Below are 26,471 nucleotides of genomic sequence, written 5' to 3' on the forward strand. Positions count from 1 at the left end.
CTGGAGAGAGGGAGAAAGAGAGGAGACCTGATTAAGGTATACAAGATAATGAGTGGAATAGATAGAGTCAATAGCCAGAGACTTTTCCCCAGGGCAGAATTGACTTGTATGATGGGTCATAGTTTTAAGATAATAGGGGAAAGGTATAGGGGAAACGTCAGAGGTAGGTTCTTTATGCAGAGAGTTGTGAATGCATGGAATGCGTTGCCAGTGGTGGTGGTGGAAGCAGAGTCATTGGGGACATTTAAGTGATTGTTGGACAGACACATGGATAGCAGTGAGTTGAGAGGTGCGTAGGTTAAGTTATTATATTTTACATTTAAACCTCGGCACAACATCGTGGGCCAAAAGGCCTGTTCTGTGCTGTACTTTTCTATGTTCTATGTTCTACAATAGTGATGGGGACAGATCTGTCACTTTATAACACTGGGTACACTATGGATGGTGAGAAGTCTGATACTGTGTAACACTGGAGTACAGTATTGGTGGGGACAGGGCTCTCACTGTATAAACTGGGGTTCAGTACAGGTGGGGACAGATCTGTTACTATATAACACTGCATTGAGTATGGGTGGGGACAGTCTGTCAATGTATAACACCAGGGTACAGTACTCCTGGGGACAGGTCTGTCACTGTATTACACTGGGGTACAGTACTGGTGGGGACAGGTCTGTCACTATAGAACACTGGGGTACAGTACTAGTGGCGTCAGGTCTGTCACTGTATAACGCTGGGTACAGTAGTGGTGGGGACAGATCTGTTACTATATAACACTGCATACTGTATGCATGGGGACAGGTCTGTCACTGTATAACACTGGGGTACAGTACTGGTGGTGACAGGACTGTCACTGTATAACACTGGGGTACAGTACTAGTGGTGTCAGGTCTGTCTCTATAAAACACTGCGGTGCAGTATTGGCGGGGACAGGTCTGTCACTATATTACACTGGGGAACATTACTGGTGGCGACAGGTCAGTCACTGTAAAACACTTTTACAGTACTGGTGGGGCAGGTCTGTCACTATAAAACACTGTTTTACAGTACTGCTGGGGACAGGTCTGTCACTGTAACACTGGGGTACGTTACTGGTAGGGACAGGTCTGACTCTGTATAACACTTGGGGTACAGTACTGGTTGGGGACAATTGTGATACTGTGTAACACTGGGGTACAGTACTGGTGGGGACAGAGTTCTCACTATATAACACTGGGACCCAGTACTAGTGGAGACAGGTCTATCACCGTATAACACTCGGGCATAGTACTGGTGTGGGCAGATCTGTCACTGTATAACACTGGGGTACAGTACTGGTCAAGACAGGTCTGTCATTGTATCACACAGGGGTACGGTCCTTTTGGGGACAGGTCTGTCACTGTTTAACACTGAGGTACACTACAGGTGGGGGCAGGTCTGTTACTGTGTAACATTTGGATAGTGTATGGGTGGGCACAGGTCTGACATTTCATAACTCTTGGGTCAAGTATTAGGAAGGCAGATCGATCACTGTAAAACTCTGTGAAATAAATGACATAGAAAGGATTAAGCTCGAAGCAGACACATCAAAACTTTAAAATTGAAATTACGTGGAATTTAATTGAAAACAAAGAAGATTGACAAGCTACAAAAATTATTTTTTTCAGGTTAGTGGGGCTTTACAGCATTAGTTTGCTTTCCAAAAGCCAGTTACAAGTTGGAGCTTGTTAGAGGTGGTTTACAATGAGATTGAATGGGTAAAAGGTTAGGGCAGGACAGGTGACTGAGGTGACAGTGGGGGAGCACTTTGGGACCAGTGACCATAGCTCTATTAATTTTAAAATAGTTATGGAGAGGGACAAAACTGGTCCACAGGTTGAAGTTCTAAATTGGGGCAAGGCAAATTTTGATAGAATTACACAGGAGCTCGGAGGGGTTGATTGGAGTAGTTTGTTTGCAGGCAAAGGGACATCCAGCAAATGGAAGGCCTTTAAAGATGAGACAGCTAGAATTCAAGGTCTGTATGTTCATGGGAAGGTGAAAGGCCAGGTTGGCAGGAATAGGGAACCCTGGATGCCAAGAGCTACTGAGATTTTGACCAGAAAACAGGAGGTATGGCTCAGGTACAGGGATCAAGGAAGCCTTGGCTGAGAGGATTAGGATGAATCCAAAGAAATTCTATAAGTATATTTAAGGAAAAATAATAACTAGAGAGAGAATAAGACCCCTGAAGGACCAAAGTGGACACGAATGTGTAGAACAGTAGGAGATGGACGAGGTCCTCAATGAATATTTCTCCTCTGTGTTTACTGTGGAAAAAGACATGGAGACTTGGGAATTTGGTAAAGTTAATGGTGATGTTTTGGGGATAGACTATATCACAGTAGAGGAGGTGTTGGACGTATTAGAATGTATGAAGGTTGATAAATCTCCTGGTCCTAACCAGATATATTCAAGGACACTGCAGGAGGCTATAGATAAGAAATTGCTGGGGCCCTAGCTGATATTTTTGCATCATCGTTAGCCATGGGTGAGGTCCCAGATGACTGGAAGGTAGCGAATTTGTGCCCTTATTCAAGAAGGGCTGCAAAGAAAAACCTGGGAAATATAGAGCAGTAAGCTTATCATATGCGGTAGGTAAATTACTTGAGAAGATTCTGAGAGATAAGATTTACATACATTTGGAAAGACAGAGTTTGATTAGGAACAGTCAGCATGGCTTTGTGGATGGGAGATCATGCCTCACAAATGTGTTCAAGTTCTTTGATGAAGTGACCAGAATAATTGATAAGGGCAGGGCAGTTGACATAGTCTATATGGATTTCAGTAAGGCCTTTGATAAGGTTCCACATGGTAGGCTACTCTGGAAGGTGAGATCACAAGGGTTTGCCAGGGCGATCTGGCAAATTGAATACACAATTGGCTTTATGGTAGGAAGCAGAGGGTAATAGTGGAAGGATGCTTGTTGGACTGGACACCTGTGACTAGTGGAGTGCCTCAGGGGTCGGTGCTGGGCCCATTGCTATTTGTTATCTATATCAATGATTTGGATGAGAACGTAAAAAGCATGTTTGGTAAGTTTGCAGATGACTCTAAAATAGGAGGTATCGTGGATAGTGAGGAAGGCTATCAAAAACTGCAGCAGGACCTTGATCAACTGGGGAAGTGGGCCAAGAAATAGCAAATGGAGTTTAATATTGATACATGTGTGGTCTTGTAGTTTGGAAAGTAAAATCAAGGCAGGAATTTCAAGGTAGAGCCTTAAGGAGTGTCAGGGAACAGAGGGACCTTGGAGTTCGGGTTCTCTGAAAGTGGAGTCACAGGTAGACAGGGCAGTGATGAAGGCTTTTGGCACACTGGCCTTCATCAGTCAGGGCACTGAGTATAGAAGTTGGGAAGTTAAGCTGCAGTTGTACAGGACGTTGGTGAGACTGAGTTTGGGGTATTGTTTTTAGTTTTGGTTACCTTGCTGTAGGAAGGATGTTATTAAATTGGAAAGGATATAGAAGAAATTTACAAGGATGTTGCCAGGACTCAAGGGTCTGAGTTATAGGGAGAGATTGGAAAAGCTAGGACGTTTTTCTTTAGAGCATAGGAGACTGAGGGGGGGCTCTTATAGACGTGTACAAGATCATGAGAAGTATAGATAGGGTGAATGCATTCAATCTTTTTCCCAGAGTTGGGGAATTGAGGACTAGAGGGCATCAGTTTTAAGGTTAGAGGGGAAAGAGTTAAAGGGAACCTGAGGGTCAACTTTTTTACACAGACGGTGGTACGCATATGGTATGAGCTACCAGCAGGAGTGTACATGAACAACATATAGTTGGCATGGACTAGTTTGGATCAAAGGTCTTGTCTCCGTGCTGTAGGATTGTATGACAAATTCTGATCAATTCAGTGACTTTGAATTTGACTTCTCTGTGTGGGTCAATCATCTGATGTTTCTGGAGGGAAGCCAGGTAAGTATATGAAATGAAACTGATACAACAATGTGCCAACAAGGAAGTGGCTCATATGGAGCTAACCTTAGAGCAGAGAGGCTTACTGTCCTGTAAATTAAATATATCGGTGAATCTGTCACTAGATGCCTTTATTACATTGTATTTTATGCTAGTTCTTCCTGTGCTGATGATTATCATAGCTATCTGCCCACTTTCTACACGATCCCAACACTATGCTCTCCTCATAAACAGCTACTGAACAGATATAGATAGAAATGTCTTTGGGTAACAAAATCCGTCTAACTCCAGTCTTGATCTGCAGAGATTGAATTCTCGAAGAGCATGCTTCGGATGGCTGAAATGACCAAGAATTCAATCAACCAAGAGGTAAGATGTTCCATGATCTAACATTTCTACTTCATTTGCAAGAAGAATAACAGATCTGAACGTTTAGTTTCAACGCTGATTTTTGGAGGATATTGCTATGTCATACAATGCCATACCTGAATAACTAAACTTCAAAACTGGCCATTCAATGCTGCCTGGAGGCTGTCTCTCTTGGCAAGGCCAGGCCTGCAGTGGGAAACTCCTCACTGTCTTTGAACTTGGATTTGAGTGTGAAGACCACATTCTGACAGCCATTGTGGAAGAGAGTACTATTCCATTCTGCCACAGCTGCTTCCTTTACTGTAATTCAATATTTTCTTCCTCTTTACTCTTTCATGAGACTCTTTCATGTGTCACTGGAACTTGTTGCCTATCCCTCACTGCATTTCAACCAAGTGGCTTGCTCGGGACATTTCAGAGGCTTGTTAAGCGTCAGTCACATTTAGAGTCGCATGTAGGCCTGAATGACAGCAGATTTCCTTCCCCAAAGGACATCAGTGAACCAGATGGGATTCCACAACAATAGATGGTAATTGTCAGGGTCACCATTACTTAAGAAGTTTTATATTGCAGATTTATTATTTCAATTTTAACTTCCAACAGCTGCCAGGGGTGGGATTTGATCCAGTAACCCTGCAGCATTGACCTGTGCCTCCGGATTACTAGTTCAGTGTCATTATCACTGCAGTACCATCTCCCTCTAATTGCAATGAAGGCGCAGCCTAGGTAAGCCCAGCTGTTGAACTGGGGTTTGCCGCATCACCTTGTGACAGCAGTCATGAGGCGGCAAATTTAGCTTGTGTATCAGAACATCAGGGACTCATTGCTGAAGCAAGTCCCATCTCATCGCTACACTGGAGTGGGGACCTTACTGAACAAGCCTGGCCTATGAATGAAGCAAATTCCATGAGAACAGGCAGTTTGTGTTTCAGTCCAATCACAATTCTCTGTCAAATCAAACACTCTGGAACGTGTAGGGAGTGATGACAATGCTTATAGATAACTCATCATCTCTTTGTTTTTTCAGAAATTCATGCCTTTTCAATACATTTATATGATGGCTCTGCAGCATGATATCCAACACGGTCAGAGGACAATTGAATCCAGGAATTCACTGCAGCACAACAAATACATCCAGGTGAGGGCTTTGGTGAATGGCTTCACTTGTACTTTCCAATGTTAGGGCAGGTGGTCTCGTATCACTCTGTGTTGCATTGACTAAGCCTGTCAGCGAGCTTTCACAGCTAGGTATGACTCAAATGTTCCACACCAGTGTTTATGATTTACATGAACTTCTCTGCACCCTTACCTCATCCAACCCCATAGAATTTCCTTCTATTCCTTTCTTCTTTTTCATTGGATCTAGCTTCTCTATAATTACATCATGCAATTTGCCTCACCTTCCTTGTGGTACTGAGTTCTACATTCTAGTCACGTCTCTGAGCTAAGCACACTAACTGAATTGTTCGTGAGATCTTATAGTCGTGATGTCTAAATTTGGACTTCCGTACTTGGAAGCAGAAATGTCTACCTTATATCCCTAAAAAAAACCACTTCCTAATCTTCCTAGTCTATTCGATCATACTTCTGTTTCTGGTCCAACTGAAGTAATTCAATAATATAAAAAAACTTTATTGATACAGTACATGAGTAATTTGATATGTGATGTGTGGTGGTTAGTGTCCAAGGGAGAAACAGGTGACTTTGGACCTCTAGCTCCCACAGCACAGTGGCGACTTCAATGTAGGTTGGGTCTGGTGTAGCTGGCGGTGAGGCGGGATGGTGGCTAAGTGTTGTTGATGATGACCTGGCTCAGGACTGATGGATTCCAGTTAAGCTATACCTTAAAGTCATAGAGTTGTACAGCATGGAAACAGACCCTATGGTCTAATTTGTCTGTACTGATCAGATTTCCCAATCTAACTTAGTCCCATTTGCCAGCATTTGACCCAAATCCGTCGAAACCCTTCCTATTCATATACCCATCCAGTTGCATTTTTAATTATGTAATTGCACCACCACTTCCTCTGGTCCATACAAGCAGAGGTCCTCTGTGTGTAAAAGTTGCCCCTCGGGTTCCTTTTAAATCTTTTCCCTCTCACCTTAAACCTATGCTGTCTAGTTTTGGGTTCCTCTACCTGGGGAAAACCCCTTGGCTATTTACCCTATCGGTTCCTTCGTGATTTTATAAACCTCTATGAGATCACCCTCAGCCTCTGACGCTTCAGGGAAAAATGCCCCAGTCTATTCAGCCTTTCTATATCTTTGTGTTTTCATTTCTTAAGCTTAAAACTATTTGAAATGGTGCCGGATTGTGGTGACAGTGGAAAAGCTTTTCACTGTACTTTACCGTTTTTCTCATTGTAAAATACATGTGCCAATAAAATCATTCATTCATTCATTCAGTTAGTGACTTTCAAAAGGAAATTGGGAAGCACCCGAAAGGAAATAAAATCTTGTAAAACTAGGGGGAAATAGTAGGGGGATGGAGCTTACTAGAGTGTTTAGCATATTATGATTGTGTTTTCATGAATAAATGATAAACGTTGACACTATGATTCATTCGCAACCCCATAATTATTGTCAGTATGTGATTACGAGATGGGTGAAGGTGAACTGAAAGGAGTCTGCTGTTCTTCCATTTAGAAATTCTTATACTCCTATTTCTTTGGGCAGCTAAATGTAGTGAGGGCAGAAATTATTCTCCCTCAGAGCAACAGAATAATCAATACTTTAGAGCCTTTGTTGCCTGCACCATGTTTCTGTGCATGAATACGGATAGAAAATACTGAAGAAACAAGGTAGGTCTAGCAAGAGGAGAGAAGAGGAACAGAATTAGCCTCTTGAGAACAGTATGACACTTCTTCTAATTCTATTTTCTTTCAAAGCAGACTCATTGCAAGAGGCCAGTAAGCTGATGTTAACCAAGTTATCAAGGTTAAGGTCCAAAGTCCATAGTAGCACGAAGGAGTAACAAGAGCATAGAGTCAGAGTTATACAGCATGGAAATTGACTCTTCAGTCCAACTCATCCATGGCAGCCAGCTATCCCAAATTAATCCAGTCCTATTTGTCAGTATTCAGTCCATGCCCCTCTAAGCCCTTCCTATTCATGTATGCATCTTAATTAAATTGTACCCATCTCCACCGCTTCCTCTTGCAGCTCATTCCATATATGTAGGGGTATGGGTGGGTTGTGCTTCGGCGGGTCGGTGTGGACTTGTTGGGCCGAAGGGCCTGTTTCCACACTGTAAGTAATCTAATCTAATCTAATCATACCTTCTACAGGAAAATGTTACCCCTCGTGTCCCTTTTAAATACTTCCCCTCTCAGCTTGAACCTCTGCCCTCTAGTTTTGGACTCCCCTCGTCTGGAAAAAAGATCTTGACTGTTCACTCTATCCACGCCCCTCATGATTTTATAAATCCATAAGGTCACCCCTCAGCCTCCGATGCTCCAGGGAAAATAGCCCCAGCCTATTCAGCCTATTATAGCTCAAACCCTCAAATTCCAGCAACATCCTTGTAAATCTTTTCTGCACCCTTTCAAGTTTCAGAACATCTTTCCAATAGCAGTAAGACTAGAATTGAATGCAATATTCCAAAAGTGGCCTAACCAATGTCCTGTACAGCCGCAATATGACATTCCAATTCTTATCCCCGATGCACCTACCAATGCAAGCATATCAGACGGGGCAGCAGAGAAAATGTAGGAAGAGATTACAGGTCACACAATTATAGGTTAGAGATAACATATAAAGACTGGTTAGACAGGCTTGCCCTGTATTATAAAACCATAAGATGTGGAAGCAGAAGTAGGCCATTCAGCCCATTGAGTCCGCTGATCTATTCAATTAGCTCATGTTTGATGTGATAATCCTTAACTCAACATTCCTGCCTTTACCCCATCACCCTTGATTCTGTTAGTGACTTAAAATCTGTCTATCTAAGTCTTGAATATACTTATTGGGGTTGGAGTTTAGAATATTGAGTGGTGATTTTATTGAGACCTACAAGATCCTGAGGGGGATTTGACTGGGTGGATATTGAATGGATGATTTGCCTTGTGAGAGAAACTAGAACTCTTAAATGGGTAACACCTTTTTTTCCAGTGGTGTCCACTAGTTCCAGTCCCTCTGTGAGGGAAAACCTTCTGCTTATCGCCATCTTAATTGGGAGATTTGTTATTTTATGCCTGAGACTATTTTTCGTCTCAAGGGTTGCAAGTTTGGTGTGGGATCATTGGTTAGCAATGAGTAGATCTTGACCGAGTTTTCCTCTTATCTTGGGGCACCGAGAGTCATAGGGTCATAAAGTATTACAGCATGGAAACAGGCCTTTTGGCCCAAATGTGTCCATGCTGACCAATGGTGCCCACTCAGCTAGTTTCAATTGCCAGCATTTTACCCTATATTCTCCTGAACCCTTCCATCCACGTACCTATCCAAAGGTTTTTTAAGCATTGATATTGTACCTGCCTCAACCACTTTCTCTGGCAGCCCATTCCATATATGCACCACTCTCTGTGTGAAGACCTTAAACCTTTCCCCTCTCACCTTAAACCTATGCCCTCTATATTTCAATTCACCATCCCTGGGAAAAAAGACGACATACATTCATCCTATCTATGTCCCTCATGATTTTATACACCTCAATGAGCTTTCCCCTTATTCTCCTAAATTCCAAGGAATAAAGGATCCTGGCCAATCTCTCCCTATAACTCAGGCATATTAGTCCTGGCAACATCCTTGTAAATCTTCTTTGCGCTCTTTCCAGTTTAACTATGTCTTTCCTGTAACAGGGTGACCAAAACTATTCACAATACTCCAAGTGCAGCCTCACCAAGACTTTTACAACTGTAACATAACGTCCCAAATCCTGTACTCAATGCCTTGACTGATGAAGGCCAGCATGCTAAATGCCATCTTCACCACCCTGTCTACCTGTTATACCTCTTTAAAAGAACTATGTCCTTGTACTCCGATGTCTTTCAGTTCTACAACATTTCTCAAGACCTTAGCATTTACTGTTTAAGTCCTACCTTGGCTTGACTTTCCAAATTGTGACACCTCACACTTATCTGTATTGAATTACATTTGCCGATCCTCGGCCCACTTCCCCATCTGATCAAGATCCCTCTGTAATTTTTGATGACCTACCTTGCTATTTATGATACCTCCTAATTTTGTATCATCAGCAAATTTACTAATCATGCCTTCTACATTCACATCCAGATCATTTATGTAAATAACAATTAAGAGAGCTATGAGGAATTCCATAGTTGGCACCAACATGTGGGCGGCACGGTGGCACAGTGGTTAGCACTGCTGCCTCACAGCGCCAGAGACCCGGGTTCAATTCCCGCCTCAGGGGACTGACTGTGTGGAGTTTGCACATTCTCCCCGTGTCTGCGTGGGTTTCCTCCGGATGCTCCGGTTTCCTCCCACAGTCCAAAGATGTGCAGGTCAGGTGAATTGGCCATGCTAAATTGCCCGTAGTATTAGGAAGGGGTAAATGTAGGGGTATGGGTGGGTTGCGCTTCGGCGGGGCGGTGTGGACTTGTTGGGCCGAAGGGCCTGTTTCCACGCTGTAAGTAATCTAATCTAATCCAACATGAATGAGATTGAACAGATTTGAACAGCATTGGGCTGACCATAGAATGATTACAGTACAGGAAGAGGCCTTGGCCCATCATATCTGTCCTATTACTCCACAAGGGCACTTTACCTAGTGTTACTCCCGACCTTTTCCTTGTTGTGCGACCCTTCAGATAATGATCCAATTCTCAACTGCGCTTTGACTTCACCCTGAACTCGCCACTGGAATGCATTTTTTTCTTTTCTTAAATAAAAAGGTTTCCTCTTTTTACTTGCCCACAGCCTTTGACGTGGAGAAGAAACGAACTGGAGAAACAACGGCGGGAGTTTAAGGAACAGTGGCAGAGGGAGCAACGTAAAATGGTGAGTGGAACACTTGTCACAGCTCACTGCGGACAGTGCCACAAATTAAGCCCCTGCTATTCCCAAAGTGGTGACAAAACTTAAAGATTTTATAAAATTTCACACTCAGAAACCTTTCAGAAAGCACAGACAGGTTTTTGTACTGAACAAGAAATACTAAATGTTATGAGTAGTATAATTACACCTAGCTACAGGTAAACATTTTTTTTTCTTTATACCAACAGAATCAGTCTCCTCTCCTCTTTTAATACAGGGAAAGAAAAAAAACAGAGTCCTTCACTCCACACTGATCCAGCTCCCTCAGAAGGAGCTCTCAGAATCAACAGAACCTCTGACACCTTTTTTTTCTGAACCTCTGAGACTCCTGCTTTTTTTCTCCTTCTTTTTACCCCCACACTACCGCCTAACTACAGTAGTGCTTACATTTTCCCCAGCACCCATGTGTCTGTGCAGGTCTGAAACACAGTGAAAGACAACAGGTGTACAAATCTTTATTCACCAGGAAGAAAGGAAACACCCGAGTGGCCAGTGACAAGCAGTGGCCTTCTCAGAGGGCAATGCTGTGTGATCAAATAGTGAGGGGGAGTGCAGGATCAAATCAAAATAGAGTTAGAGGAGGAAATAATACACTCCCTGCGGTGCCCACCTCTTCCTGAACAGCTCAAGGGTGTTGGTGGACACTATGTGCAGCTTCTCCAGGGACACCCGGGCTTGAACGTAACCTCGGAAGAGGCGCAGGCAATTGGCCCTAGAGAACCCCCCACGGCCGCTAGGTAAACAATTATAAACTGTAAACATATAATCTTACTAATTAAACTTTAATCACTTTATAAACTCCTCCTTATACACACACGCACATAGTACAAATTGCTCATGGAAAGGGGAAATCCGGTTCAGCAGCCTTTGATCACAGGTGGTATGTTGGAATGATCTCTGTAACTCTTCTGCTAGCCAGCATGTTACTTTGCAGCTATCTTTCTGTGAGAATTTCCATTGATTGGTAAGAGACTTGAAGTGGCTGGTTATTTATAAAATGTCTCTGACTTATCAGTTAAAAGTAACAACTTAGAACAACTGTTCCAGAAAAGATAAATTGGTTTTCTTCAGGTTACAATGAGTTTTGACTGCAACAAATAGAGACTTATTCACCAGTTGGGGAACATCTCTCTCTCTCTCTCTCTCTAACTCTCCCCCTCTGTGTCTGTCTATCTGTCTGTCTGTCTCTTTCTCTCTCTCTGTCCCTGTTCTCTCTTTCTCACTCTCTTGCCCTCTCCCTCTCCCTCTCCCTCTCTCTCTCTCATTCTCTCTCCCTCTCCCTCTCCCTCGCTCTCTCTGTAACTTGTTCCCTGCTCCAAGCTGATTAGTTACGTACTCACACAATGACACAATCTTCACAACCAATCAGACAATTTTGCCATGCAAAAGATCTCTATCATTGATGATTGGTTACTTGTCCATAGAACTTCAAATTGCCAACCAGAATTGCCTCCAAATCGTCAGTAACTGAGCCTTCAATTACTATTCATTCAAACAATTGTTTACATGATGCTTGACATAGGTTTCTGGTTACTTGCTTTGAAAAAATTCTGCCACCTTTACAAACACTGATTTTGAGACATAGAACATGGAACATAGAAGAATACAGCGCAGTACAGGCCCTTCGGCCCTCGATGTTGCGCCGATCAAAGCCCACCTAACCTACACTAACCCACTATCCTCCATATACCTATCCAATGCCCGCTTAAATACCCATAAAGAGGGAGAGTCCACTACTGCTACTGGCAGGGCATTCCATGAACTTACGACTCGCTGAGTGAAGAACCTACCCCTAACATCAGTCCTATATCTACCCCCCCTTAATTTAAAGCTATGCCCCCTTGTAATAGCTGACTCCATACGTGGAAAAAGGTTCTCACTGTCAACCCTATCTAACCCCCTAATCATCTTGTACACCTCTATCAAGTCACCCCTAAACCTTCTTTTCTCCAATGAAAACAACCCCAAGTGCCTCAGCCTTTCCTCATACGATCTTCCTACCATACCAGGCAACATCCTGGTAAACTTCCTCTGCACCCGTTCCAGTGCCTCCACATCCTTCCTATAGTATGGCGACCAAAACTGCACACAATATTCCAGATGCGGCCGCACCAGAGTCTTATACAACTGCAGCATGACCTCAGGACTCCGGAACTCAATTCCTCTACCAATAAAAGCCAGTACGCCATATGCCTTTCTCTTTCTAATTTCAGTCCGCAGTTTTTAAAAATCAGAAAATAAGAAGACATAGTCCTAATACAATGCTGGGGATAAAAAACTCATCCAGGCTGAGCCCTTGAGTGCACTTGCAGACTTCATCCTGAACATGAGTTGGCACAACTCATGGCCTTCAGTTCACATTAGCAATTACAGCAAGACATCTGTCCCTCAAAATCGCTCTGAAGTCATAGGGAGAAACCTCTTCATTAAAGGAAGTGTAACCCATTGAGCAAGTTGCTGCCTGTCACTGTGGTGCCCCATTCATCTGAGATCGACTAATTTGACACAGATGGGAGCAAGTCTGACCATGTTGGTTGCCTCTGAGTAAGTTGTGTGTGGCAGGATCAAAGTCTATTTCTAAATCAGACACAAAAAAGCAGCAGTCTACTGGTGCTTGTACCACTCTTGTTCACCATTTATATAAATAGTTTAATGTTGAGAATCAGGGATACAATTTCAAAATTAGTGAGCAGCATTGAATTGAGGCTACAATTGCTGGAGAAAGGGAGTGCAACAAGATACAAGATAATATTAAGTAACTTAAAGAATTGATGTGCATTTTGCAAGTGGATCTCAATTTAGATGACTGGGAGACGGTGCATTTTAGTGAGATGAATATGGAAGCAGGTACATATAGAATCAGAGAGTTATACAGCAGGGACAAAGATCCCTCGGTCCAACTTGTCTATGCCAATGAGATAACGTTAACTCATTTGCTGTATTTGGCTCATATCCCTCTAAACCTTTCCTATTCATATACCCATCCAGATGCCTTTTAAATGTTGTCATTGTACCAGTCTCCAACACTTCCTCTGGCAGCTCATTCCATACACAAACTACCCTCTGCATGAAAAAGTTGCCCCTCAGGTCCCTTTTAAATCCTCCCCCCCCCACTCTTTTTAAACCAATTCCCTGTAGCTTTGGACTCTCTCAACCTAGGAAAAAGATCTTGGCTATGTGTGCCCCTCATGATAGATCACCCCTCAACTCCAAGGAAAAAAAGCCCCAGCCTATTCAGCCTCTCCCTATAGCTGAAACCCTTCAACCGTGGCAACATCCTTGTAAATCTTTTCTGAATCCTTTCAAGTTTCACAATATCTTTCCTGTAGCAGTGAGACCTGAACTGAATACTGTATTCCAAAAGTGGCCTAACCAATGTCCTGTACAGCCACAACAAAACATTCCAACTGCTATACTTAACGCACTGACCAATGAGGGCAAGCATACCAAATACCTTCTTCACTATTCTGTCCACATCCAACTTACAAGGAACTATGCACCTGCACTCTTCGGTCTCTTTGTTCAGCAATACTCTCCAGGGCCTTGCCATTAACTGTACAAGTCCTGCCCTGATTTGCCTTTCCAAAATGAAGTACCTCACATTTATCTAAACTAAACTCCATCAGTCACTGCTCGGCTCATTGGCCCAGCTGATCAAGATCCCGTTGTACTGAGGTAACCTTCTTCGCTGTGCACTACACCTCCAATTTTGGTGTCATCTGCAAACCTACAGTCACATCTGAATCATTTATATAACTGTTAAAAAGCAGTAGACCCAACATCTATCCTTACAAGTCACAGGCCTCCAGTCCAAAAAGAAACCTCCACTACCACCCTCTGTATCCTACCTTCAGGCCAATTTTGCATCCAACTGGCTAGCTCATCTGGATTCCATGTGAATTAACCTTCCTAACCAGTCTACTATCCAGAACGTTATCGAACACCTTACTGAAGTCCACTAAGACAACATCCACCACACTGTCTTCATCAATCTTCTTGGTCACCTCTTCAAAAAAATGAATCATGTTAGCGAGAAACAAGTTCCCACATACAAAGTTCACTATCTCTAATCAGTCCTTGTCTTTTCAAGTGCATGTAAATCCTGTCCCTTAGAATCCCCTACAATAAGGTAATTGCTGCTGGTGTCAGGTTCACCAGTCTATAGTTCCCTGGCTTTTCCTTATCACCTTTCTTAAATAATGACACCACATTAGACAACCAGTCTTCTGGCACCTCACCTGTGACCATCAATGATACAAATATCTCAGCAAGGGGCCCAGCAATTACTTCTCTAGCTTCCCACAGACTTCTGCGAAACACCTGATCAGGTCCTGGGGATTTGTCCACCTTTATCTGTTTTAAGACCTCAGCACCACATCTTCTGTAATACTGACCCTTTTCAAGATATCACTATTTATTTCCCCAAGTACCCCATGTTCCATCTACTTCTCCACAGTAAATACTGACATGGAATACTCATTTAATATCTCACCCATCTCCTGTGGTTCACAAATAGATGGCCTTGGGCCCTATTCTCTCCCTAGTTACTCTTTTGCCCTTTAGTTTTTGTAGAATCTCTTCAGATTCTCCTTAACAACCTCAATGGTGTCCAGGAGCAGAGGGATTTAGGGAATACTCAAAATACTAAAAATGGGACAGACATTAACATAGAACACAGAACATAGAACAATACAGTGCAGAACAGGCCCTTCGGCCCTCGATGTTGTGCCGACCTGGGAACTATTCTCAGCTCGTCCCCTACATGATCCCATCATCATCCATGTGCTTATCCAAGGATTGTTTAAATCTCCCTAATGTGGCTGAGTTAACTACACTGGCAGGTACGGCATTCCACGCCCTTACTACTGTTTGAGTAAACAACCTGCCTCTGACATATGTCTTAAATCTATCACCCCTCAATTTGTAGTTATGCCCCCTCGTACAAGCTGACGTCATCATCCTTGGAGAAAGACTTTCACTGTCTACCCGATCTAATCCTCTGATCATCTTGTAACTCTCTATCAAATACCCTTCTTAGCCTTCTTCTTTCCAATGGGAACAGACCCAAGACTCTCAGCCTTTTCTCATAAGACTTTCCCTCCAGACCAGGCAACATCCCGGTAAATCTCCTCTGCACCTTTTCCAACGTTTTCACATCCTTCCCGAAACATGGCGGCTAGAACTGTACGCAACATTCCAAGTATGGCCGCACTAGCGGTTTGTATAGCTGCAGCATAATATTGCGGCTCTGGAACTCAATCCCTCTACAAATGAAACCTAACACACTGTATGCCTTCTTAACAGCACTATACACTTAGGTGGAAACTTTCAGGGATCTATGTATATGGACTCCAAGATTCCTCTACACATCCACACTACCAAAAATCTTTCCGTTGACCCAGCCTTCCTGTTATTCTTCCCAGTGTGCATCACCTCACATTTAATTGCATTGAACTCCATTTGCCACCTCTTAGCCCAATCCTGCAGTTTATCTAAGTCTCCCTACAATCTGTAAATTTCTTCCAAACTGTCCACTATTCCACCGACTTTAGTGTCATCTGCAAATTTACTAATCCATCCACCTATGCCTGCGTCTAAGTCATTTATAAAAATGGCAAACAGTAGTGGTCCCAAAACAGATCCTTGTGCCACACCACTAGTAACTGGACTCCAGGCTGAATATTTTCCATCAACCACCACCCGCTGCCTTCTTTCAGAAAGTCAGTTTCTAATCCAAACTGCTAAATCACCCTCAATTCCATGCCTCTGCATTTTCTCCATCAGCCTACCATGTGGAACCTTATCAAAGGCTTTACTGAAGTCCATGTATACCACATCAACTGCTCTACCTTCATCTACATGCTTAGTCACCTTCTCAAAAAACTCAATGAGGTTTGTGAGACATGACCTGCCCTTGATGAAACCATGTTGACTATCTGAAATCAAATTGTTGCTTGCTAGATGATTATAAATCTCATCTCTTATAATCCTTTCCAAAACCTTTCCTACAACAGAAGCAAGTCTCACTGGTCTATTATTACCTGGGTCATCACGACTGCCCTTCTTGATCAAAGGGACAACATTTGCAATCCTCTAGTCCTCTGGTAGACAATGATGACTCAAATATCAAAGCCAAAGGCTCTGCTATCTCCTCCCTAGCTTCCTAGAGAATCCTCGGATAAATCCCATCTGGCCCAGGGGACTTGTCTACTTTAACTCCTTCCAGAATTGATTACACCTGTTCGTAACTAACCTCGATCCTTTCTAATTTAATATCTCGTACCTCATTCTTCTCCTCTACAATATTCTCTTTTTCCTGAGTGAAAAGCAATGGGAAATGCTCGTTTAGCACCTCTCTGATCTCCACAGGGCCCATCTTCAACTTCCTATTTCTGTCTTTGACTGGCTCTATTCCTAGTCATCCTCTTATTCCTCACATACCTATGGAAAGCTTTAAGGTTCCCCTTTATTCTATTTGCTAAAGCCCCTTCATGTCCTCTCGTTGCTCTTCTTACCTCTCTCTTTAAATCCTCCCTAGCTGATCTGTAACTCTCCATCGCCTCATCTGAACCATATTGCCTCATCAACACATAAGCCTCCTTCTTCTGCTTAACAAGAAATTTCCATTGTCTCCATCCTCTGCGTTTTGCTACCACATTCTATGCAACCTAATTCTTGCCTCATCGGTAACCCTTGACCTGCAGCATGTACCTATTCCTTTCCATCGCTAAACTAAACATAATTGAATTATGCTCACCTACAACTAAATCAAACACCTGGCCTGGTTCATTGCCAAGCACCAGATCCAGTGTGGCCTCCCCTCTTGTCGGCCCTTCGACATACTGTGTCAGGAAACCCTCCCGTACACATTAGACAAAAACTGATCCATCCGACGTACTAGAGTTATACCATTTCCAGTCAATGTTGGGGAAGTTAAAGACCCCATAATGACCACTCTGTTTCTTTCACTCCTACCCAGAATAATTTTGTCCACCTCCCTGGAATCCTGTGGAGGCCTATAAAAACTCCAAGCAGTGTGATCTCTCCTCTCCTGTTTCCAACCTCAGCCCACCCTACCTCAGTAGATGAGTCCTCCTCAAAAGTTCTTTCAGCCACCATTGTGCTATCCTTGACTAACAAGGCCACACCTCCCCCTCTTTTACCACCTTGCCTGTTCTTAATGAAAGATCTATACCCTGGAACCTGGAACATCCATTCCTCAACCTGCTCTATCCATGTCTCCGAAATGGCCGCAACATTTAATAAAAACTAACTACTGTGGTTTACTTCCAGAGCGCATGTAAAGCATGTCAAACTTACTAGAACCTTGATGAGATGACACTTGGAGTACTGTCAAACAGCTATACTCTCATCTCCTAAAAGGGATATGGAAACACTAGATAAGGTGAAATAGTGATTTTACAAGGAACTCAGAATTTACACAACTTGAGTAATATTAAATAGGCTCTTTCATTGAGAATGGAAAAACTCAGTAGTAACCTGATAGAAGCAGTTAAGGTTAACAAAAGGGTTTGTTCAAGTAGATTTAGAAATGTGGCTGACAAAACTTACTCTTGTTCAATATCGAGAGTTAAGAGGAAGTGGTTGCTAATCCTGTTTCACCTTTTGGTGGTAGGTATAGGACAGATGTTAGGGGTAGATTCTTTACTCAGCGAGTCGTGAGTTCATGGAATGCCCTGCCAGTAGCAGTGGTGGACTCTCCCTCTTTATGGGCATTTAAACGGGCATTGGATAGGCATTTGGAGGATAGTGGGCTAGTGTAGGTTAGGTGGGCTTGGATCGGCGCAACATCGAGGGCCAAAGGACCTGTACTGCGCTGTATTTTTCTATGTTCTATGTTTTAACACCATTATTAGAGACAAATTTATTCCCAACATGTTTCCATTTGTGTGCAACATCCAAACTGGACTTCCATATTGAAGTTGGAATGCAGGCCAAACATTTTCATGTAGCGAACGGTTGGAAGTTGTAACTCACTTCAACATGTTTTTGAGATGAATGCAGCTGAAAGGAAATGAGATAAACACAGCTGAAGGTGTAGAATAAGAGATGGTCGGGGAGTCCAAACGTAGAGGGCATAGGTTCAAGGTGAGAGGGAAAAGATATACAAGGGACCTGAGGGGCAATTTGTTCACGCAGAGGGTGGTACGTATATGGAACGAGCTGCCAGAGGAAGTGGTGGTGGCTGGTACAGTTACGACACTTAAAAGGCATCAAGATGGGTATGTGAATAGGAAGAGTTTAGAGGAATATGGGCCAAATGCTGGCAAATGGGACAAAGTTAAATTAGGATATGTGGTTGGCATGGACGAGTTGGACCAAAGAGTCTGTTTCCATGTTGTAAAGCTGTCTGACTTTATGATCTAATTGTGATGTACAAGGTTCTGAAGGGGCTTGACAGGGTAGACACAGAGATTGTTGCTAGGAGAAAGTGAGGACTGCAGATGTTGGAGATTAGAGTCCAGAGTGTGGTGCTGGAAAAGCACAGCAGGTCAGGCAGCATCCAAGGAGCAGGAGAATTGATGTTTTGAGCATAAGCTCTTCATCAGGAGCTTTCTCCTCGAATGCTGCATGACTGGCTGTGCTTTTCCAGCACCACACTCTCAACAGAGATTTTTGCTGCTGGTCAGGGAATCCAAAACATGAAAACAGTCTCAGGATAAGGGGATGAGCATTTAGAACTGAGATGAGGAGAAATGTGAATCTTTGGAATTCTGTATCCTAGAGAGTTGCAGGTTCTCCATGCTGAATGTTTAAGGCTTGGATAGACAGATTTTTGGTCTCTCAGAGAATTAGGGATAGAGTATGCAGGTAGAAATCCAAAATCAGCCACAATGGTAGTGAATGGCAGTGCAGGCCTCAATGGAATGAATGGTTGTCTTTTGCTCTGATTTCTTGAGTCAGGAGAAGGGAATTAATCCTTACATTAGTAGGATGGGATGAATTTAGATGCGAGGAGGCTTGTACACAGCAAAACACCAGCATAGACCTTTTGCTATACACGCCCTGATTCCGTACTGTAATAAACACATATGAAATTCAAACTACTCCCTCAGGTAGAATTAAAATATGCAGCAACACTATATAAAAATCAGATGTGTTATAATCCCAGTTGATGTCAGTTCCAGATTGAAATCTAGCGTGATAGATGATGTTTTGTTTTGTCTTTACTTATTGAGATAATCTTTCACTGAAACAGATATGTGCAATGCTTTGGTTTGGTTTAAACAATAAAATAGAAGTTTGTTATTGCAGAAGAAATGAAAATAAATTAGAGCTCCTAGTTATTTACATGTAACACAACTTGAAATATTTTGAAACACACGGTGAGATACAATGCCATCTATCCCAACACCATCAATTTACATTTCTCAAAGGGAACATACAGTTCCCTTCACATCCACAGGCTTGAACTAACTATTTCTTTCAATTTCTGATCTTGAGAATTTGATAGGCTTTTTCTTGATTAGTCACATCTGAGCTTAACCTTTCATAGCTTGAAAGAGCTCAATCCTGTCTTTTCAAGCACCCTCAAGGTTTTATATGTTTCAATAAGATAATTTTTCTAAACTCCAGTAAACACTGTCCCACTCCGCTCAACCTTTCCTCATAAGACAACCCTCACTGTGCCAGGAATCAGCTGGGAGAACCTTGTTACAACTGCTTCTGATATAAGTATATCCCTCCTTAAATAAGGAGACCAGAAACAGCCTAGAGTGATCTCACCAAAGCACTGTTAAAAATAGGTCACTGTGTCAGAGACAATCAGTCTGAAGGAATAAAGTACATATTGGGAGATACTTGATCACTGAGGCTGTGAACTGGTTCCTCCACAGAATGATGCCCTGACAGCACTGCGGAAGTCAAAGCAGATGTACCATCAGCGCTGCGAGGATTTTGAAAAGGCAAAACTGCAGAGCGCAAAGGCGGAGGAGGAGCAGTATTCCATGAATGTCAGTGGCACTACCCCAGGCAGTGCCAGCAAGCAGCTGGAGAAACGTAGGCGGTCAAAGGATGAAGCGCAAATGAAGGTGAGCGGGAGCACCTCGGTATGGGGAGGGAGGGTCTGCTATTATTGGTCAGCTGATATATCATGGCAACATGGTATTTCCATGCCAGTTGGAAAACAAGCATTCAATGTTACTCATTGGATGATTGTTGAATGTCAGCCAAACAGCCTATGTCTCCATCTGTTGTAGATAGTCGACAGAAGTGTTTAAAGAAAACAGAAAAATTATTTTTCTCAGGATTTGGCTCATTGAATAGCAGAGCCAACAGGATAGGCCAAATGGTCTAACTCTATTCCATTATTATGGTTTATGCAATTAAGCTCAGATTGCTAAAGATTCCAGAATAATCGTGGAAGGTTGGCAATCCCTAGACAGCAGAAGTCATCGGGTTACTTGACCAAGAGGGACATTACAAGGGAGGGAGTGAGAAGGATGTGGAATTTAGTTTATCTTACTCCTTTATATTTTTTCTGTCTCTACCCAAACTCAGCTACCTCCTCCCACTTACTCTGATAATGTCATACTGACTTGGGTGGCATTAAGATCTTAGGATTGCTGGGAGGCAGACTGGTGTCCACAGATCGCTTCCTAGTCTTAACAACAATATCTAACTAACTAATATGTCTTGTGCCTGATTGTTATGTACAAGATGTAAACCACACCTTGTTAAGGCAAGAGCCTATTCTTGTTCAGTCTCACTGATGATTGCACTTCTCCCACTGTAAAGTGAATGGGTCCTCTGGGTGCTCCGGTTTTCTCCCACAGTTCAAAGGCCATGGGAAGTGCAAGATTAGAGATAGGATATGCTAGTGGGTCTGGGTGCGATGCCCTTCAGAAGATTGGGCTAAATGGTCTGTTTCCACACTGTAAGGATTGTATGAAGAGCTTTAATAAACTACATCACACAGGAGTGTAAAAGCCTCCATAGATATGTAGAAAGAAAAGGATTACCAAAGATAAATGTGGGTTCATGATAAGCAAAGACAAGCAAATTTATAATAGAAACAGGAAAAGAGCAGAGAAGCTGAAAAATGACTCTGTATTTATCTTAGAATATAGAACATAGAACAACACAGAGCAGAACAGGCCCTTCGGCCTTCGATGTTGTGCTGACCTGTGAACTAATCTAAGCCCATCCCCCAACACGGTCTTATCATCATCCATTTGCTTATCTAAGGACTGTTTAAATGTCCCTAATGTGGCTAAGTTAAATACATTGACAGGCAGGGCATTCCACGCCTTTACCACCCTCTGAGTGAAGAACCTGCCTCTGACATCTGTCTTAAATCTATCACCCCTCAATTTGTAGTTATGCCTCCTCATACAAGCTGACGTCATCATCCTCAGAAAAAGACTGTGACTGTCTACCCTATCTAATCATCTTGTATGTCTCTGATCATCTTGTATGTCTCTATTAAATCCCCCTTCATTTTTTTCTCTCCAGTGAGAACAGACTCAAGTCCCTCAACCTTTTCTCATAAGACCTTCCCTCCAGACCAGGCAACATCCTGGTAAATCTCCTCTGCACCTTTTCCAATGCTTCCGCATCCTTCCTGTAATGAAGCGGCCAGAACAATACACAGTAGTCCAAGTGAGGCCGCACTTACAGTTATGTACAGTTACAGTATGACATCACAGCTCCAGAACTCAATCCCTCTACCAGTAAAACCTAACACGCCATATGCCTTCTCAACAGCGTTATTAACCTGGGTGGCAACTTTCAGGGATCTATGTACATGGACACGAAGATCCCTCTGCACATCCACACTACCAAGAATCTTTCCATTGACCCAGTATTCTGCCTGCCTGTTATTCTTATCTCACATTTATCTGCATTGAACTCCATTTGCCACCTTTCAGCTCAATTCTGCAGTTTATCCAAGTCCCCCTGCAACCTGCAACATTTTTCCACGCTGTCCACCACGCCACCGACTTCAGTCTCATCTACAAACTTGGGCGGCACGGTGGCTCAGTAGTTAGTACTGCTGCCTCACAGCACCAGGGACCTGGGTTCATTTCCCACGTCGGGCAACTGTCTGTGTGGAGTTTGCACATTCTCCCCGTGTCTGCGTGGGTTTCTTCCCGGTACTCTGGTTTCCTCCCACAGTCCAAAGATGTGCAGGTTAGGTGAATTGGCCATGCTAAATTATCCGTAGTTTTAGGTGTAGGGGAATGGGTCTGGGTGGGTTGCTCTTTGGAGGGTCGGTGTGGACTTGTTGGGCCGAAGGGCCTGTTTCCACAATGTAGGGAATCTAATCGAAATTATTAACCCATCCACCTAGGCCTGCATCCAAGTCATTTATAAAATTGACAAACAGCAATGGTCCCAAAACACATTCTTGTGGCACACCACTTGTAACCAGACTCCAGGCTGAATAATATCCATCAACCACCACTCGCTGCCTTCTTTCAGAAAGCGAGTTTCTAATCCATTCTGCTAAATCACCCTCAATCCCATGCCTCCACATTTCCTCCAAAAGCCTACCATGTGGAACCTGATCAAAGACTTCACTGAAGTCCATGTACACCATATCAACTGTCCTACCCTCATCCACATGCTTGGTCACCTTCTCATAAAACTCAATGAGGTTTGTGAGACACAACCTGCCCTTGATGAAACCATGTTGACTACCTCCATTCAAATTATTACTTGCTAGATGATTATAAATCCTATCTCTTATAACCCTTTCCAAAACTTTTCCTACAACAAATGGAAGGCTCACTGGTGTATAATTAGCTGGGTCATTTCTACTGTCCTTCTTGAATAAGGACACAACATTTGCAATCCTCCAGTCCTCTGGTACCAAACCTGTAGACAATGACGACTCAAAGATAAATGCCAAAGGCTCCGCCATCTCCTTTCTAGCTTCCCAGAGAAACCTCGGAAAAATCCCACCCAGCCCAAGAGACTTATCTACTTTCACACCTTCTAGAATTGATAATACCTCCTCCTTTCCAACCTCAATACTTTCTAGTCTAATAGCCCGTATCTCAGTCTTCTCCTGGACAATATTCTCCTTTCTCCTGAGTGAAAACAGATGAGAAATATTCATTTCGCACCTCTCTGAACTCCACAGGGTCCACACACTTCACACTTCTGTCTTTGACTGGCCCTATTCCTACCCTAGTCATCCTTTTATTTCTCACATAGAGAGCTCTCCTATAGAAAGCTTTAGGGTTCTCTTTTATTCTACCTCCTAAAGACTGCTCATGTCCTCTCCTTGCTCTTCTTAACTCTCTCTTTAAATCCTTTCTAGCTGATCTGTAACTCTCCATCGCCTCATCTGAACCATCTCATTTCAACGTCACATAAGCCTCACTCTTCAGCTTAACAAGAGATGTAATTTCTTTTGTAAACCACGGTTTCCTGACCTTATCACTTCCTCCCTGCCTGACAGTGACATACCTGTCAAGGACACGCAATATCTGTTCCTTAAACCAGCTCATTTCAATTGTCCCCATCCCCTGCATTTTGCTACCCCATTTTATGCCTCCTAAGTCTTGCCTAATCACATTATAATTGCCCTTGCCCCATTGATAACTCTTGCCCTGTGGCACGTATCTATCCCTTTCCTTCACTGAACTAAACATAACCGAATTATGGGTCAGTCACCTACCACTAAATCAAACATCTGGCCTGGTTCAGATGCAGTGTGGCCTCCCCTCTTGTCGGTCCCTCGACATACTGTGTCAGGAAACCCTCCTGCACATATTGGAGAAAAACTGATCCATCCGATGTACTAGAGCTATTACATTTCCAGTCAATGTTGGGGAAGTTAAAGTCCCCCATAATGACCACCCTGTTCCTTTCACTCCTACACAGAATCGTTTTGCCAATCCTCTCCTCCACATCCCTGGAACTCTGCGAAGGCCTATAAAAACTTCCAGCAGTGTGACCTCTCCTCCCCTGTTTCTAACCTCAGCCCATACGACCTCAGTAGGCCAGTCCTCATCAAAAGTTCTTTCAGCTACCGTTATACTGTCCTTGACTAACAAAGCCACACCTTCCCCTCTTTTACCACCTTCCCTGATCTTAATGAAAGATCTAAACCTTGGAACCAGCAACATCCATTCCTGATCCTGCTCTATCCATGTCTCCGAAATGGCCACAACATCGAAGTCCCAGGTACCTATCCATGCTGCAAGCTCACCTATCTTATTTTGGATACTCCTGGTTTTGAAGTAGACACACTTCAAACCAGCTTGCTGTCTGCCAGCACAATCCATTCTACACCTCGGGTTCCCATCTCCCTGCTGAGCTAGTTTAAACCCACTCGAATAGCACCAGCAAATTTCCCACTCAGGACATTAGTACCCTTCTGGTTCAAGTGAAGACCATCCTGTTTGTACAGGTCCCACCTTCCCCAGAATGAGCCCTGATTATCCATAAATCTGAAATCCTCCCTCCTGCACCATTCCTGCAGCCACGTGTTCAGCTGATTTCTCTCCCTATTCCTCGCCTCACTATCATGTGGCACGGGTAACAAACCAGAGATAACAACTCTGTTTGTTCTAGCTCTCAGCTTCCACCCTCGGTCCCTGAAATCCTGCCTTACATTCCTATCCCTCCTTCTACCTATGTCGTTCGTACCTATGTGGATCACGACTTGGGGCTGGTCACCCTCTCCCTTCAAGACCCCAAAGACACGATCCGAGACATCACAGGCACCTGGGAGGCTACACACCAACCGTGAGTCTCTTTTTGTTCCCAAATGAAACAGGAAGGAACATCTTCACACAGGAAGATGCAAAAAATCTCCCAGAAATAACAGAGATCCAAGGAACGAGTGAGAATGAGGAATTGAAAGAAATTAGTATTAGTAGAAACGTATTATTGGACAAATTAGTGGGACACAATGTTGACAAATCCCTGGGATGTTTCCCCTGGCTAGCGGGAGGGTCTGGAACAAGAGAACATTATTAGAATAAGCAGCAGTTTATGCAGAATCTCTTCAGGGCACTGAATCTTCAGAAGTTTCTGCCCCAGACAGCTGTGGAAAAGTTCAGTGCTTCAGTAATTTCAAGACAGAGATGGATAGATTCCTAAAGAGATAAAGGGATTTGGGGATAGCCTGGGAAAAATGGCATTGAGGTAGATGATCAACCATGATCTAGAATAGCAGAGCAGGTTTGAAAGGCTGAATGGCCTATGTTGCAATGTTTTCCATGTCCCTACAAACCTGTTCCTCTGAATGGCTCTGAATGTAGAAAGGAGAAAGTTCTCTATGTTTATCCTCTCCCTTCAGGTTCAAGAAGCTGAGATCTATTACAGAAACTGTGTTGTTGAGGCCAATAGCAAGCGCAAAGAACTGGAGACAATGAAAGTGAGGATTATTAAACAGCTTCGTAAACTCATCGATCAGGGTGACCTCATACTGAAAGAGGTGAAGTATTCAATTAATGTTGTTCTTTATTTTTCCCCCTCTCTGTATCTTGCACTCTACTTCTTTATTCTCACCCTTAGTGCTCTGTCTCACTCTCATGTTTTTTCCCTTTTATTCTCCCTCACCTTTCCGAAGGATCTCTTTAATTCTCTCTATCCCAGATGCTCCTCTTCTCTCACTCTCTATTCCTACATCCTAGACCATAAGACCATAAAATATAGGAGCACCATTAGGGCATTTGGCCTTCCCTTCAATATCCCACCCACAGTGACTGCTCCCCAGCTCTCCTCCGATGGATACCTTACAAACAGCCCCAACGTCTGGTGAGGTTGTGCATTTTTGCCCCTGTAATGTTTCCTGATTATCACACAGGAGGCCACCATAATGCTGGTGAATGTTCCCCACAGGAGGTAATGTGGGGGCTCCTGCCGCTTCTCTAGCCAGTGAGTGACACCTCCGTCACCAACATTAAATTCCACCCTTCGTCGCCATACCCAGGGATGGATATATTTATACAGTGGATCACCTCCTGGGATGACAGAGTGAGCTCGGATACCAGACACTGAATAGAAATGGGCCTATATTGGGATTGGAATTCCAATTAGATATCCAGTCCCTCTGTACCCCCAATCCCCACCAGGATGGTCTAAGAGCTCTCGGCTTCTTCCTTGACCAGAGGTCTGAACCCCATACCCATCCACCTCCACCCTCTTCCGCTTGGTTAAACTTATTCTCTCACAGAACTTCTCCTTTAATTC

The 26,471-nt window shown here is 43.3% G+C and overlaps 1 protein-coding gene across 4 annotated transcripts in view; it reads left to right on the top strand.

The window, feature by feature from the left end:
* The window catches only part of LOC140467969 (GEM-interacting protein-like), a 127,128-nt gene that overhangs the window by 72,843 nt on the left and 27,814 nt on the right, over positions 1 to 26,471 (top strand). For all 4 annotated transcript variants that reach the window (XM_072564065.1, XM_072564068.1, XM_072564066.1 and 1 more), the window contains 5 exons: positions 4,240 to 4,304; positions 5,332 to 5,442; positions 10,182 to 10,262; positions 20,156 to 20,350; positions 25,576 to 25,713. In XM_072564065.1, coding sequence (XP_072420166.1) covers positions 4,240 to 4,304; positions 5,332 to 5,442; positions 10,182 to 10,262; positions 20,156 to 20,350; positions 25,576 to 25,713 — 590 coding nt within the window. The remainder of the gene's footprint in view (positions 1 to 4,239; positions 4,305 to 5,331; positions 5,443 to 10,181; positions 10,263 to 20,155; positions 20,351 to 25,575; positions 25,714 to 26,471) is intronic.

Source organism: Chiloscyllium punctatum, chromosome 46 (assembly GCF_047496795.1).
Source record: "Chiloscyllium punctatum isolate Juve2018m chromosome 46, sChiPun1.3, whole genome shotgun sequence".
In the NCBI taxonomy this organism is placed as follows: Eukaryota; Metazoa; Chordata; class Chondrichthyes; order Orectolobiformes; family Hemiscylliidae; genus Chiloscyllium; species Chiloscyllium punctatum.